We start from the raw sequence: 17,283 nt of genomic DNA, 5'->3' as shown, positions 1-17,283 counted from the left end.
GTGGCTGTGGGGGACCCCTTGATTGAAGGGGTCCCCACTCCAGGGTACCCCGGCCAGGGGTGACTAGTTGGATATTTAATGCCACGGCCGCAGGGAGCGGTATAAAAGTGTCCCCCGGCTGTGGCATTATCTGTCCAGCTAGTGGAGCCCGGTGCTGGTACAAAAAATACGGGGGACCCCTACGCTTTTTGTCCCCCGTATTTTTTGCACCAGGACCAGGCGCAGAGCCCGGTGCTGGTTGTTAAAATACGGGGGATCCCCTGTCATTTTTCCCCCCGTATTTTGGCAACCAGGACCGGCTCAAAGAGCCCGGAGGCTGGTTATGCTTAGGAAGGGGGACCCCACGCAATTTTTTTCCGGGATTTTTACCGTTTTTTGTACCGTCTGAAAAGTCGATTCAAAATCCGTCAATTGGTCCGTTTTTCGACAGCGGGACTGTCGAATCCGTTTTTTATTGAATATGCGAATTCCGGCACCCGCCAGCCAGAATTCGACGGTTGAATTGTGTCGAATTTAAAAACGGGCGAAAAAGTGCCGCAATTCGCCCGGAATTGCATCTACCCCTAGGTATATTAGATATAAATCTAATTTTATAGCAAATCATGCGTCAGATTACAATTCTCTGAGATGAATAACAAAATTGCACCGACAGTCATCACCATGTTAGTCTAGCAATAAATCTTTTTCACCTTGTCGCTTACAATGAAAATACAAAACAGGATAAGTGTAGGGTGCGGTCACACTACTGGGATAATTGGTTGCCCTGTGTGTGTAAAAGAGGATAGGGTGCCTTTCTGCTGCTGGGACACCTGAAACGTACAGGGAGAAGACTAGGTCGCACGTAACTGACTTAAGTAATTATAACAGCATAGATTTCTGAGCGTGCTTGTTGGATATGTCCTATGTCTGACTTATGTGACTTATCTGTACCCTCCACAATTTTTGCTTATTACACAGCGCATGTTAGACCTATTTTATTTGTAGGTATCTCCATGAAACTCCATCCTTCATGATGTTAAAGTCTATTAAATCTTGTAGAGCAGATTCCCATTTTATTAAGTTCGCCTTTATACCCATAGGCTACTCCTGATTGGCTGATGGTTATTATCTAGCCTTTATACCCATAGGCTGCTCCTGATTGGCTGATGTCTATTATCTAGCCTTTATACCCATAGGCTGCTCCTGATTGGTTGATGGCTATTATCTAGCCTTTATAACGATAGGCTGCTCCTGATTGGCTAATGGCTATTATCTATCCTTTATACCCATAGACTGCTCCTGATTGGCGGATGGTCATTATCTAGCCCAGTGTTCCCAACCTCGGTCCTCAAGGCACAAGTTTTAAAGTTAGTCAGACTTGAGCACAGGTGACTTCATTAGCATCTCAGTTATTTTGATTTAAGCATCTGTGCTCAAGCACGGGTATGACTTTTAGTGTGCCGTAATGGCCAAGGTTGTGAAACACTGATCTAGTCTTTATACCCATAGACTGCTCCTGATTGGCTGACAGAGATTATCTGATCAGTATGAGTGGAGAGTAACTGATTTTGCATGGGGCGATCCTTGTGGGTGCTATATTACATATGAACATCAGGGTTTTATTTCTTCCCCTCCCATAGGATTATGCCAGAACAAGGAAAGAAGATTTCAGATACGTGTTTATTAGGGTCAAGTGTAAATAAATAGAGGCAAAAGTGTTATCATTGTGATTGTGGCACTATTCATTCATTACATCAATAAGGCGTGGTTTTAAAACATGTTATTGTATGTGCGGTTTGATGATTTACAAAAACGCCATTAAAATGGGCAAAAATGTGCAGTTTTGCAAAATCTGAGTCAGTAAACGTGCCCCCAAGCGTAAATACTGTTACTATAATTAAGTGGCAAAGTGGCTTCCTGGTCTCTCCAAGGGCCCAGACGGATGTACAGCCTCATCTCAGAGGTGCTGGCTCCGCTGACTGGCCTGTAGCCGGCCCATACACAGAGGCTGTGTCACTTACACACCCTTTCCAGACGTGGGGAGCTGACACCACATGATTGCTCATGCCAGGTCCTGTAGCCCTAATACCAATACACTGTAACTGCAGCAACGCATTTCGCCATAATAAAATGATAACATTGCCCCGGTACATAAGGAGCTTGTACCCCACATAGAATAATCAGCTTTACAGCCTATTCCACTGCAGTGGTTTAGTGTTCACACTCATGAGGTAACAAAGTCACATGGCCAAATATGTGGTAGCACTTGGCTCTTTCAGCTGAGGATCTGTGAAAAGCTGGAATGTCCGTATATGGTAAGTTGGGAGGTGAAGGAGCCTTGGTCGTCTCCTGGCAGGTGGGATATCCAGTGTGGACAGCAGAGAAAGTAGATTTTGAGGCGATTGGGATGGCAGACTTCCCATCTCTTTTGGCATACAGCTGAAACAGGCACTACTGGTGATAGGATGCCTCATTTACTGAGGACTTACAGCAGTAGAGGAAACATTTTGCTGTGGGCGAGGGTATGCCTGCAGGTGTCCGCACAGCTGCCGTTAGGTCATGTCCTATAATGCTCTTATCAGCCACACACAGATGAACCTTCCTACCGCTCCTATCTCTACCATACTATAGTCCAGAGGGTGGCGCTAGTGAGCCATGTATGCGCATTACAGGATCCTCCTATGGAGCATTGCAGTGATATAATAATGGGCACATACTTTTCCTCACCAAACAACTCTCCCTACTATCCATTTCCAGAGAATTCACTATATAGAGCTCCTGTACAAGCAATAAGCATTGTGGTGCTGGCAGGTGACTTTACTGAACTGTGCATGTCTGGGATAGAGTGTCAGCAGTTGGATTAGAATAGGGGACCCACAGTTTATATGGTTGTCAGTGACGGTGCTATTCCAGCACAGAGCATACTGCTGTGTCACAGCACTCTGCAAGTCTTTCAGTTCATCTAAACCAACGTACTTCAGTCACAACCCTGGTTCCTACTACAGTAAAAGGCTGCACTGTGCAATGTTAGCTGGATCATACAGACTCTCTAGGCAGCAGAACCATCCCTCCCAACTGTCCCGATATTGGAGGGATAGTCCTGTTTTCCAGGCACAGTCCCATCCATGACCAGAAGCCATACGCATGTGCGCAGCATCTATTCACTGGCGAGAGGGGCGGAGTCATATTCAGCAGCTCCTGGGGCGCTGTCCATGCCTCCATCATGATGAAAATGGGGGCGAGGCTTGCGAGTACGGCATTTCACATGAGACCATGCCTCTCTGTGAAGCCACGCCCCCTTTTCCTGGCACGTGCCAAAGTCCCAAAACCCAACTTCATGAAAGTTGGGAGGTATAACTTAGTACTATGAATATTGGTCCAGGCCACAAAATGGCTGTGGGTGGACAGAGCTCCTTAAAATGGAGGTGCACGCACAGGAAGATGTAAGAGAGCACAATAGTTGCTGGGCAACCGGCTGACCTCTGAGTCTTCACCTACAGCCCCCATCTCCTTCCTGTTTTATTGTTACATCTGTTAGTTTCTGCCTGTGACGCTCGTTTATCTTACATTAAAATGGCTGCTGCTATGTTATCACAAACAGGTGTCCCTTTATTTTAATAAATGTATTTGTTATATTATCAATTTGCAGCCCTGCTGGAGGTCTGAGGGCCACCCATGTGGGCCCCTGAAGTCTAGCAGGTTGCCTATCACTGGTCTAAACTTTAATTTACATACTTGTATATGGAGGTCATATTTCCCTGGTTCATTATCACTTCAGGGCTAACGTATAATTGATGAAAGATCATTATGACGTAGTATATTGCCATCTCACGGTCTTAGCTGTATGTGTTTGTAGTTATTACATGACATGTACGGCATACTTGCCTACCTGACCCTCTCCATGAGGGAGAAAATGCTCTGTTCCTGGACTTTCCCGGTAATGTATGATTGCCATCACCTGTGGTGAGCTAGTTAATTGATAAGAAAGGTGTTTCACCACAGGTGATGGCAATCATACATTACCAGGAAAGTCCAGGAACAGAGCATTTTCTCCCTCATGGAGAGGGTCAGGTAGGCAAGTATGATGTACGGTCAGCTGTCACGGACATTAGCACTTCCCTTATTCCGTGTGGCCTTTCAGAGAGAACGCTCTTTATGTCATGGAACAAAACTAATCTAAGCCTGACCTCCCTTTCCCAGCAGTGGGGGAACCAGACAAAAGATTTCCTGCGACAGCTGAATCTATTGAAGCTGAAGTGACTGATCAGCTTTTTGTATTAGTGCCAGGGCTCCAGTGATGCGGTATGTAGGTTATAACGGCCCCAGGTACGCAGCTTGTACTGTGACCTACGTCATATGTATTACTGAGAGGGATCAAACTCTGAAAATTGAATTACAAAGAAAAATAATTTCAAAAGGCTCCAAACTTTTGTAACAGGATCACAGACTCCTCTCTTATCCCCACAAACTCTACCTATGTACCGTATACCACATATACTGACTTCACCTGCACTGGCCGCAGCACAGTCAGCCATTGCAAACAGGCAGACCCTCCATCTTGGTCAGTAGCTTAACCACAGACGTCACATACATGTAGATAGCGTTATCTCCGTGACCAGTCGGATCTCTTTACTAAGTCCTGTTCATTGGAGACAGATAAATACCCTCTCCCCCACCCATATGTACTTTCATTCATAACCTACTCCCCCTCCCCCAACTGCTTTAGCGAACACCCACCAGGCAAATGTCTCCTGTCCTGTGAACACTCCCCCTGTCCCCCATATTCATCCTCTAAGTTCCCTCCAAACATTGGGCCCAATCCAGACCTGATCGGTGCTGTGTGTTTTCGCACAGCAGCCGATCAGGTCTGGACTGCGCATGCGAAATAGCCGACGGGCGTATTCTCAGCCCTGCGATCGCCTCTGCCTGATTGAAAGAGGCGGTTGTTGGACGGGAGAGGGCGGGCTGGCGGGTTTAGAGAACGCGGTCCGGGCAACGCAGGTCTGCCCAGACCGCGTGGGGGGCGGGCCGCGGCGGCTGCATGACGTCACACACAGCCGCTGCGACCCTCACAGTGACGAGTAACTCCCTGCCAGTGCGCAGGAGCTGCGCTGGTAGGGAGCTACTCCTAAAGTAGAAAAGCATTGCCGCTGTGCGATGCTTTTGTACTTGTGCAATGGGGCCGGACTGACATGTGGCGCAGACTATCTCTGTGCTGGGCGTCCCCACGCATGTCAGTGTGACTGATCGTAGATGTGCTAAATTTAGCACAGCTACAATCAGGTCTGAATTAGGCCCATTCTTTTTTAAAACATATATTAAACGTCTGTTACGTCTGATGATGTCAGCCTCTGGTGAAACCTAATATATCTACAGCTCCCTGCTGTATGCATACCTGGGCGCTTCCTAAAAGCTGCGGACGCTGTATATTATTTATCTGTTATTGGTTTTTAACTCTTTGTATTTGTTATCCGCATCCATTTACAATAAAAGTAAACAAAAATAATATTTCATGACTACAGTAGAAAGAAACATTTTCATTGTTATTGCAGCCTTAAGGAATGGTGTATAAAAAAACCCAAAAAGATAATTTAGTGTGAAAGAAGCATCACATGACTCATCTCCTGAGATACTCTGTGCTGCTGGTGGACCCTGCTCCTTCCACTAAACTCTGTCTGTGGCCCCACCCCCTCCACGTGGACCTGCAATTCCCAGTATTATCTTCCCATCCTGCCCACGCAGCAAGCGGGAAATCCACCAACTTTTCCAGGGTGTCCGGGGGACTACATCATATTATGTACTAAATAAACTATAAAATGATAGGATCAGCTTTGATTGGTTGCTATGGGCTACTGCACTCTTTACACTGCTCTGATACATATCCCACATGCTCATTAATGAGTTCCCGGTCCCACAGAGACACTTACGCCGGCCCGTGGCGGGGGCTTCATCTGTTCCAGGCAGCCGTTGAGCTGGGCGACCTGTACTCTGTACTCATCCAGCTGAATCTCCATCTTCTCCCTGCGCAGGCGTTCATACTCCAGCTGGTCCTCCAGGTCCTTCATCTTCCTGCGCACAAAGCAAAATGTTCTAATATGACGTCCTCTACAGTAGACGGAGCGCAACTAATGCGAATGGAGAATGTGATTTGGGGTAATGAGATACATATAATACAGCAATCCATGTTTGCTGCACCATGATCATTGTAGAGTAAGGCTGTCTGCAATTAGAACCTACTGCAGTATTCCGATCCGTTTTGGGTTGGGCGATGCCTTCACTGATTAACAGAGGTACATTGCTCTACACAACACCAGTAACTTTTAGCACTGACAGCCAGGTGTGCCGGAGAAATCCCACTGCCTGCGCCCCCTTCCCCCCCCTCTAGGGGGCAGTAACTCGGTGGAGCAGGATCATGGATGAACTTGGGTACTTGGTTTGTTTCTATGAAAACTACACCAAAATTAGCCAATCAAGGAGGGTGGTCCTAACACTCTCCTGTCCCCACCATTGCATGTCCTCTCTATTGATTGGTCAAGTCTACTTGTGATGGATGGCCACACCCCCTCTGGTAGCTAGCCACACCCCTTAAGCTTGGGCCTCTACCACTGCAGTCCCTAGTGGGCCCTTCTGGCCCCGGTCTGACACCGCTGGAACACCTATATTCTGCACCTGTCTGCAGGGAAGCACACAGCAGGCTCTAACTTGAACTATAAATTATTCCACTGTCCCTCGATATATCAATCCTGCTTTATTATCCAGCAGGGATGGCCATCAGTGTGTTTACTAACGATGGTTACCATCGATGGTTGCAAAATGATGCAATGGATGACCATTTATGCTTTTTACCAAACCAATGGTGATCCTTGTTCTGTCACATTCTGGGGGCAGGGCTTTGCAGGTGTCAGGGGCGGGGCTATGCTCCGTTTCCTGGCAGCTTGCAGAGAAAATAAAATAACCATCAGGTGGTTCTGTAGCATCAATGGTGGGAAACCATCTGGTTCTCCCCCATAGATGGCAAAAGTATTCACCATCAGCCATACACCATCGATGATTGAGAAACATCGATGGACGATGGCCATCCCTACTTATCCAGTGACAATATACCAAAAAGAAGCAACAATCAGCTTTTTTAAATAACACCCTTCAGAACAAGCACGCCGCCCCCCCCTCCTACACACACGCACCCCGTGCAGAGGGTAACAACCCCACCTCTGGCACCTTGGGCAAGCGGCCCCATCTTTCCAGTGCTATTTTTCAGGAAATGGATCACACGCAGATAACAGGAACAGTGCTATACCATGTGACATCTTCCTAACGGTATCACCCGAAAGATGGCTCTGCCAGGAGATCACAGAGGAAGAGAGTGCTGTATTACACCAGTGGGATCTGTATTAGGTGCAGGGGTGTGGTGCGGGGCACCTTTGCCTCAAGCCCCCCCTGCGGCCAGCGTTATTACTGATGCCAGGCCTAAAGTGGGGACTTAAATACCATGTTCTGATAAAAAGATACATTCCCAGTGTTCTCGTTGCCTATGGTAAAGAAACGTCTTCCTTCCAGATATATACTAGATGTTACCTCTCAGACGCTTTCTGTTCTCTCTTCCTCTGACTTTCTTCTTCCAGGATCCCCCCAAGATGCTTATAATTGCTTTTTGCAATCTCCAGAAGTTTCTCGAGTTCTCTCATCTTGTTGTAAGCTCTCACTGCAAGAGATAAGACGTGACGGGTTATACCACTGCAGACCAATAACCAGCGGACGTACTGCAGCTGTTGTGTGACTACATGTCCCAGCATAACCTACCTGCCAGCAGCTGTACATATAGATATTGCCACCTATGTGCACATATGATAATAATTGCTGTATGCCCTCTGTCTTGTGTTATTTGTCATTTCAGTGAAAATACTGATAATGTCACAGTGGGATCTGGTCAGGATCCCAGCGGTCGAGGTTAGGGTTAGGCTGCAGGGGAGGGAGGGTTAGGGTTGGACTGTGGGGGAGGGAGGGTTAGGGTTAGGCTGCAGGGGAGGGAGGGTTAGGGTTAGGCTGCAGGGGAGGGAGGGCTAGGGTTAGACTGCGGGGAAGGAAGGGTGGATTAGGGTTAAACTGCGGGGGAGGGTGGGTTAGGGTTAGACTGCGGGGAAGGGAGGGTTAGGGTTAGGCTGCAGGGGAGGGAGGGTTAGGGTTAGACTGCGGCAGTGGCGGATCCAGGGGGGGGGCACGCGGGCCCGTGCCCCCCCTGTCATGTCTGGTACTTAAAAAAAAAAAAAAAAAAACACACAGCAGTGCCTTTAAAAAAGAAGCGGCGGCGCAGACGGCGCGCGCCGCGATGAATGGTCACGTTACGGCGGCAGCAGTACTAATGAGTCATAATGACTCATTACAGTGCGCTGCGTACAGCCGGAAGACTCGGAGGAGAGGCTTTCCCCTTCTCTCCTCCACTCGGAGTCTCACGATAGAGCCGGCAGCGCTGTATCACTGCTGCCTGCAGCGTACGCGTTGCGGCTCGCTCTCAGTGGGTGGGGGGCGCTATTTCCACCTGGAAGTCCGACGGGGACCTAACAGCTGTTTCTGATGTGTGTGCGGGTGGCGTTGCCCCTAATTTATGTAAGATGCCACGTGGGCATGCCTGGGCACCAGGAGTTGGCTTCTCTTTACTGGTATGTGTCCACAAAGTAGAGTCATTTACAGCTGTGTGTCTAACTACAGAAACATATGTCTGCAAATATATATACTGTATGTGTGTGTATATATATATATATATATATATACACACACACACACACACACTTTTTTTGTAACACAATTATGTTAATAGGGGCCCCTACATGACGGTTTGGGACTTTGCCAATAAGAAATACATCTTGGCCCCGGCCCCCTTCCCCATCATCCCTATATTACACAACCCAGCATTTTCCCCTGGTACACACAAATCACTATTTGCCCCCTGGCAGGATAGAGGTATCTTATATCTGAATGATATCACCAAAGACACTAGTTTCCCTCAGTTTTCCCAGATTCAGGAAGGTATTGACATCCCGTCCAAATATTTGTATCAATATTTACAACTTAGACACTTTCATTCCGCAATGAGCCACGTCCTCTCTAGCAGACCCCTGACCACGTTCGAGACAGTCTGTTTCAGACGTCCTTCAACCAAAGGTTTAATTTCCCTCTTATATGCCGCTCTCGATGGAGAACCACCCTCTCAACGTGATCCTCACGAGAGGGCATGGGAACTGGATCTAGGCTCGGCCTTAGATGATGAGGAATGGTCTGAGGCCTGGGGTAACGCTGCATCTAGCTCCATCTGCGTTAGAATCAAAGAGAACGTCTACAAATTATTATATAGATGGTATTATGTACCATCTCGCTTAAGCAGAATGTACCCGGATACATCGGATAGATGTTGGAGAGGATGTGGCGCAGAGGGCTCTTTCCTGCATATATGGTGGTCGTGCCCTAAAATTGTAAATGTTTAGAGAGATGTGATTAATCTTATTACTAATTTGCTACAGATTCCCATTCCTTATGATCCTAAATACATTCTTCTCCCCGTAAACCTGCCAACGCTGACAAACCATCAAAATAAACTACTACGTCATATAGTTTCGGCAATGACATGTCAATTGGCCGCGGACTGGAAAAACCCCATTCCACCTTCCATGCAGTCTATAATTGCCCGCATATGGTACGTTTACCGTATGGACTAAGGGGGTCATTCCGAGTTGTTCGCTCGTTATTTTTTTCTCGCAACGGAGCGAATAGTCGCTAATGCGCATGCGCAATGTCCGCAGTGCGACTGCGCCAAGTAAATTTGCTATGCAGTTTGGTATTTTACTCACGGCATTACGAGGTTTTTTCTTCGTTCTGGTGATCGTCATGTGATTGACAGGAAGTGGGTGTTTCTGGGCGGAAACTGGCCATTTTATGGGTGTGTGCGAAAAAACGCTACCGTTTCTGGGAAAAACGCGGGAGTGGCTGGAGAAACGGAGGAGTGTCTGGGCGAACGCTGGGTGTGTTTGTGACGTCAAACCAGGAACGACAAGCACTGAACTGATCGCACTGGAAGAGTAAGTCTGGAGCTACTCAGAAACTGCACAGAGAAGTCTATTCGCAATTCTGCTAATCTTTCGTTCGCAATTTTGATAAGCTAAGATTCACTCCCAGTAGGCGGCGGCTTAGCGTGTGCAAAGCTGCTAAAAGCAGCTTGCGAGCGAACAACTCGGAATGACCCCCTATATGACTAGTATCATTAATTGCTCCTCCAAGTCATTTGATAAAATATGGGGTCCTTGGCTGACTACACAACATGCCCCTTCACCTTTCAACTAATAATGCCCTTGTGTCATATCTGATGGAACCCTCCCGGGGATTCTAACCTACCATATTCTATCCTTCTGTATTTTCCTTTTTCTCTTCCCCTTTCTCTCTCCCTTTTCATATCCTATTCTATACTATTTCTCAATATTAGTCGGTTAGACTTTCGGCCGACTGCTATTCTCTCTGTCTTATTATACCCGCTCTCTGGGTCAAAAATGGATCATTTTCTCTTGATTTCCTATATACGTACCAACTGTTAGGTTATATTTGTACTGTATTATGCTATAATTGCCATCTGTTGGTTTCTGTTTGCTGTCTGTGATCCCATGAATAAAAATTTGTTGTCCAGGGGCCCCCCTCAAACCTTAATCCGGCCCTGCTGGGGCAGGACGCTCGCCAGTCGCCACTACCGCATGGAGCAGAGGAGAGCCGTCTGAGTGGGTGGCCCGCTCCCTGCCTCCCCATTGCCGCCATCTGAAGCTCCCAGAGGAGGTCAGTTTATCTTTAGGTATAAACAGTATATGTTGCTTGGAAACATATACTGTTTGTACCAAGGAAAAACAGTATATGTGTATGCATACCTTGTGGCATAATGTGAATTTTGGCTCATACCGTGTGCTATAATGTGAATTTCGGCTCATACCGTGTGCTATAATGTGAATTTCGGCTCATACCGTGTGCTATTATGTGAATTTCGGCTCATACCGTGTGCTATAATGTGAATTTCGGCTCATACCGTGTGGTATTATGTGAATTTCGGCTCATACCGTGTGCTATTATGTGAATTTCGGCTCATACCGTGTGCTATTATGTGAATTTCGGCTCATACCGTGTGCTATAATGTGAATTTCGGCTCATACCGTGTGCTATTATGTGAATTTCGGCTCATACCGTGTGGTATTATGTGAATTTCGGCTCATACCGTGTGCTATAATGTGAATTTCGGCTCATACCGTGTGGTATTATGTGAATTTCGGCTCATACCGCGTGCTATTATGTGAATTTCGGCTCATACCGTGTGCTGCAATGTGAATTTCGGCTCATACCGTGTGCTATAATGTGAATTTCTGATCATACCGTGTGGTATAATGTGAATTTCGGCTCATACCGTGTGGTATAATGTGAATTTCGGCTCTTATCGTGTGGTATAATGTGAATTTCGGCTCATACCGTGTGCTATTATGTGAATTTCGGCTCATACCGTGTGCTATAATGTGAATTTCGGCTAATACCGTGTGCTATAATGTGAATTTCGGCTCATACCGTGTGCTATTATGTGAATTTTGGCTCATACCGTGTGCTATAATGTGAATTTCGGCTCATACCGTGTGCTATTATGTGAATTTCGGCTCATACCGTGTGCTATAATGTGAATTTCGGCTCATACCGTGTGGTATTATGTGAATTTCGGCTCATACCGTGTGCTATAATGTGAATTTCGGCTCATACCGCGTGGTATTATGTTAATTTCGGCTCATACCGTGTGCTGCAATGTGAATTTCGGCTCATACCATGTGCTATATTGTGAATTTCGGATCATACCGTGTGGTATAATGTGAATTTCGGCTCATACCGTGTGGTATAATGTGAATTTCGGCTCTTATCGTGTGGTATAATGTGAATTTTGGCTCATACCGTGTGGTATAATGTGAATTTCGGCTCATACCGTGTGCTATAATGTGAATTTCGGCTCATACCGTGTGCCATTATGTGAATTTCGGCTCATACCGTGTGCTATTATGTGAATTTTGGCTCATACCGTGTGCTATTATGTGAATTTCGGATCATACCGTGTGCTATAATGTGCATTTCGGCTCATACCGTGTGCTATAATGTGAATTTCGGCTCATACCGTGTGGTATTATGTGAATTTCGGCTCATACCGTGTGCTATTATGTGAATTTCGGCTCATACCGTGTGCTATAATGTGAATTTCGTCTCATACCGTGTGGTATTATGTGAATTTCGGCTCATACCGTGTGCTATTATGTGAATTTTGGCTCATACCGTGTGCTATTATGTGAATTTCGGCTCATACCGTGTGCTATTATGTGAATTTCGGCTCATACCGTGTGTCATTATGTGAATTTCGGCTCATACTGTGTGCTATTATGTGAATTTTGGCTCATACTGTGTGCTATTATGTGAATTTCAGCTCATACCGTGTGCTATTATGTGAATTTCGGCTCATACCGTGTGCTATAATGTGAATTTCGGCTCATACCGTGTGCTATAATGTGAATTTCGGCTCATACCGTGTGATATTATGTGAATTTCGGCTCATACCGTGTGCTATTATGTGAATTTTGGCTCATACCGTGTGCTATAATGTGAATTTCGGCTCATACAGTGTGCTATTATGTGAATTTCGGCTCATACCGTGTGCTATAATGTGAATTTCGGCTCATACCGTGTGGTATTATGTGAATTTCGGCTCATACCGTGTGCTATAATGTGAATTTCGGCTCATACCGCGTGGTATTATGTGAATTTCGGCTCATACCGTGTGCTGCAATGTGAATTTCGGCTCATACCGTGTGCTATAATGTGAATTTCGGATCATACCGTGTGGTATAATGTGAATTTCGGCTCATACCGTGTGGTATAATGTGAATTTCGGCTCTTATCTTGTGGTATAATGTGAATTTCGGCTCATACCGTGTGGTATAATGTGAATTTCGGCTCATACCGTGTGCTATAATGTGAATTTCGGCTCATACCGTGTGCCATTATGTGAATTTCGTCTCATACCGTGTGCTATTATGTGAATTTTGGCTCATACCGTGTGCTATTACGTGAATTTCGGCTCATACCGTGTGCCATTATGTGAATTTCGGCTCATAACGTGTGCCATTATGTGAATTTCGGCTCATACCGTGTGCTATAATGTGAATTTCGGCTCATACCGTGTGCTATTATGTGAATTTCGGCTCATACCGCGTGGTATTATGTGAATTTCGGCTCATACCGTGTGCTGCAATGTGAATTTCAGCTCATACCGTGTGCTATAATGTGAATTTCGGATCATACCGTGTGGTATAATGTGAATTTTGGCTCATACCGTGTGGTATAATGTGAATTTCGGCTCTTATCGTGTGGTATAATGTGAATTTCGGCTCATACCGTGTGGTATTATGTGAATTTCGGCTCATACCGTGTGCTATTATGTGAATTTTGGCTCATACCGTGTGCTATTATGTGAATTTCGGCTCATACCGTGTGCCATTATGTGAATTTCGGCTCATACCGTGTGCCATTATGTGAATTTCGGCTCATACCGTGTGCCATTATGTGAATTTCGGCTCATACCGTGTGCTATAATGTGAATTTTGGCTCATACCGTGTGGTATTATGTGAATTTTGGCTCATACCGTGTGGTATTATGTGAATTTCGGCTCATACCGTGTGCTATTATGTGAATTTTGGCTCATACCGTGTGCTATTATGTGAATTTCGGCTCATACCGTGTGCCATTATGTGAATTTCGGCTCATACCGTGTGCCATTATGTGAATTTCGGCTCATACCGTGTGCCATTATGTGAATTTCGGCTCATACCATGTGGTATTATGTGAATTTCGGCTCATACCGTGTGCTATAATGTGAATTTCGGATCATACCGTGTGGTATAATGTGAATTTCGGCTCATACCGTGTGGTATAATGTGAATTTCGGCTCATATCGTGTGGTATAATGTAAATTTCGGCTCATACCGTGTGGTATTATGTGAATTTCGGCTCATACCGTGTGCTATAATGTGAATTTCGGCTCATACCGTGTGCTATAATGTGAATTTCGGCTCATACCGTGTGCTATTATGTGAATTTCGGCTCATACCGTGTGGTATTATGTGAATTTCGGCTCATACCGTGTGCTATAATGTGAATTTCGGCTCATACCGCGTGGTATTATGTGAATTTCGGCTCATACCGTGTGCTGCAATGTGAATTTCGGCTCATACCATGTGCTATATTGTGAATTTCGGATCATACCGTGTGGTATAATGTGAATTTCGGCTCATACCGTGTGGTATAATGTGAATTTCGGCTCTTATCGTGTGGTATAATGTGAATTTCGGCTCATACCGTGTGGTATAATGTGAATTTCGGCTCATACCGTGTGCTATAATGTGAATTTCGGCTCATACCGTGTGCCATTATGTGAATTTCGGCTCATACCGTGTGCTATTATGTGAATTTTGGCTCATACCGTGTGCTATTATGTGAATTTCGGCTCATACCGTGTGCCATTATGTGAATTTCGGCTCATACCGTGTGCTATTATGTGAATTTTGGCTCATACCGTGTGCTATTATGTGAATTTCGGCTCATACTGTGTGCTATTATGTGAATTTCGGCTCATACCATGTGCTATAATGTGAATTTCGGCTCATACCGTGTGGTATTATGTGAATTTCGGCTCATACCGTGTGCTATAATGTGAATTTCGGCTCATACCGTGTGCTATTATGTGAATTTCGGATCATACCGTGTGCTATAATGTGCATTTCGGCTCATACCGTGTGCTATAATGTGAATTTCGGCTCATACCGTGTGGTATTATGTGAATTTCGGCTCATACCGTGTGCTATTATGTGAATTTCGGCTCATACCGTGTGCTATAATGTGAATTTCGTCTCATACCATGTGGTATTATGTGAATTTCGGCTCATACCGTGTGCTATTATGTGAATTTTGGCTCATACCGTGTGCTATTATGTGAATTTCGGCTCATACCGTGTGCTATTATGTGAATTTCGGCTCATACCGTGTGTCATTATGTGAATTTCGGCTCATACCGTGTGCTATAATGTGAATTTCGGCTCATACCGTGTGATATTATGTGAATTTCGGCTCATACCGTGTGCTATTATGTGAATTTTGGCTCATACCGTGTGCTATAATGTGAATTTCGGCTCATACAGTGTGCTATTATGTGAATTTCGGCTCATACCGTGTGCTATAATGTGAATTTCGGCTCATACCGTGTGGTATTATGTGAATTTCGGCTCATACCGTGTGCTATAATGTGAATTTCGGCTCATACCGCGTGGTATTATGTGAATTTCGGCTCATACCGTGTGCTGCAATGTGAATTTCGGCTCATACCGTGTGCTATAATGTGAATTTCGGATCATACCGTGTGGTATAATGTGAATTTCGGCTCATACCGTGTGGTATAATGTGAATTTCGGCTCTTATCTTGTGGTATAATGTGAATTTCGGCTCATACCGTGTGGTATAATGTGAATTTCGGCTCATACCGTGTGCTATAATGTGAATTTCGGCTCATACCGTGTGCTATAATGTGAATTTCGGCTCATACCGTGTGCCATTATGTGAATTTCGTCTCATACCGTGTGCTATTATGTGAATTTTGGCTCATACCGTGTGCTATTACGTGAATTTCGGCTCATACCGTGTGCCATTATGTGAATTTCGGCTCATAACGTGTGCCATTATGTGAATTTCGGCTCATACCGTGTGCTATAATGTGAATTTCGGCTCATACCGTGTGCTATTATGTGAATTTTGGCTCATACCGTGTGCTATAATGTGAATTTCGGCTCATACCGCGTGGTATTATGTGAATTTCGGCTCATACCGTGTGCTGCAATGTGAATTTCAGCTCATACCGTGTGCTATAATGTGAATTTCGGATCATACCGTGTGGTATAATGTGAATTTCGGCTCATACCGTGTGGTATAATGTGAATTTCGCCTCTTATCGTGTGGTATAATGTGAATTTCGGCTCATACCGTGTGGTATAATGTGAATTTCGGCTCATACCGTGTGCTATAATGTGAATTTCGGCTCATACCGTGTGCCATTATGTGAATTTCGGCTCATACCGTGTGCCATTATGTGAATTTCGGCTCATACCGTGTGCTATTATGTGAATTTTGGCTCATACCGTGTGCTATTATGTGAATTTCGGCTCATACCGTGTGCCATTATGTGAATTTCGGCTCATACCGTGTGCCATTATGTGAATTTTGGCTCATACCGTGTGCTATTATGTGAATTTCGGCTCATACTGTGTGCTATTATGTGAATTTCGGCTCATACCGTGTGCTATAATGTGAATTTCGGCTCATACCGTGTGGTATTATGTGAATTTCGGCTCATACCGTGTGCTATAATGTGAATTTCGGCTCATACCGTGTGCTATTATGTGAATTTCGGATCATACCGTGTGCTATAATGTGCATTTCGGCTCATACCGTGTGCTATAATGTGCATTTCGGCTCATACCGTGTGCTATAATGTGAATTTCGGCTCATACCGTGTGCTATTATGTGAATTTCGGCTCATACCGTGTGCTATTATGTGAATTTCGGCTCATACCGTGTGCTATTATGTGAATTTCGGCTCATACCGTGTGCTATAATGTGAATTTCGTCTCATACCGTGTGGTATTATGTGAATTTCGGCTCATACCGTGTGCTATTATGTGAATTTTGGCTCATACCGTGTGCTATTATGTGAATTTCGGCTCATACCGTGTGTCATTATGTGAATTTCGGCTCATACTGTGTGCTATTATGTGAATTTCGGCTCATACCGTGTGCTATTATGTGAATTTCGGCTCATACCGTGTGCTATTATGTGAATTTCGGCTCATACCGTGTGCTATAATGTGAATTTCGGCTCATACCGTGTGCTATAATGTGAATTTCGGCTCATACCGTGTGATATTATGTGAATTTCGGCTCATACCGTGTGCTATTATGTGAATTTTGGCTCATACCGTGTGCTATAATGTGAATTTCGGCTCATACCGTGTGCTATTATGTGAATTTCGGCTCATACCGTGTGGTATTATGTGAATTTCGGCTCATACCGTGTGGTATTATGTGAATTTCGGCTCATACCGTGTGCTATAATGTGAATTTCGGCTCATACCGCGTGGTATTATGTGAATTTCGGCTCATACCGTGTGCTGCAATGTGAATTTCGGCTCATACCGTGTGCTATATTGTGA

The 17,283-nt window shown here is 45.2% G+C and overlaps 1 protein-coding gene across 2 annotated transcripts in view; it reads right to left on the bottom strand.

Moving 5' to 3' along the window:
- Positions 1-17,283, bottom strand: part of ANKRD42 (ankyrin repeat domain 42) — a 106,500-nt gene that overhangs the window by 8,674 nt on the left and 80,543 nt on the right. For both annotated transcript variants that reach the window (XM_063951339.1, XM_063951340.1), the window contains 2 exons: positions 7,555-7,681; positions 5,907-6,048 (listed from right to left, as the gene is read on the bottom strand). In XM_063951339.1, coding sequence (XP_063807409.1) covers positions 5,907-6,048; positions 7,555-7,681 — 269 coding nt within the window. The remainder of the gene's footprint in view (positions 1-5,906; positions 6,049-7,554; positions 7,682-17,283) is intronic.

This window comes from Pseudophryne corroboree, chromosome 2, assembly GCF_028390025.1.
Source record: "Pseudophryne corroboree isolate aPseCor3 chromosome 2, aPseCor3.hap2, whole genome shotgun sequence".
NCBI classification, from domain to species: Eukaryota; Metazoa; Chordata; class Amphibia; order Anura; family Myobatrachidae; genus Pseudophryne; species Pseudophryne corroboree.
This window is presented reverse-complemented; position numbering and strand designations above follow the sequence as displayed.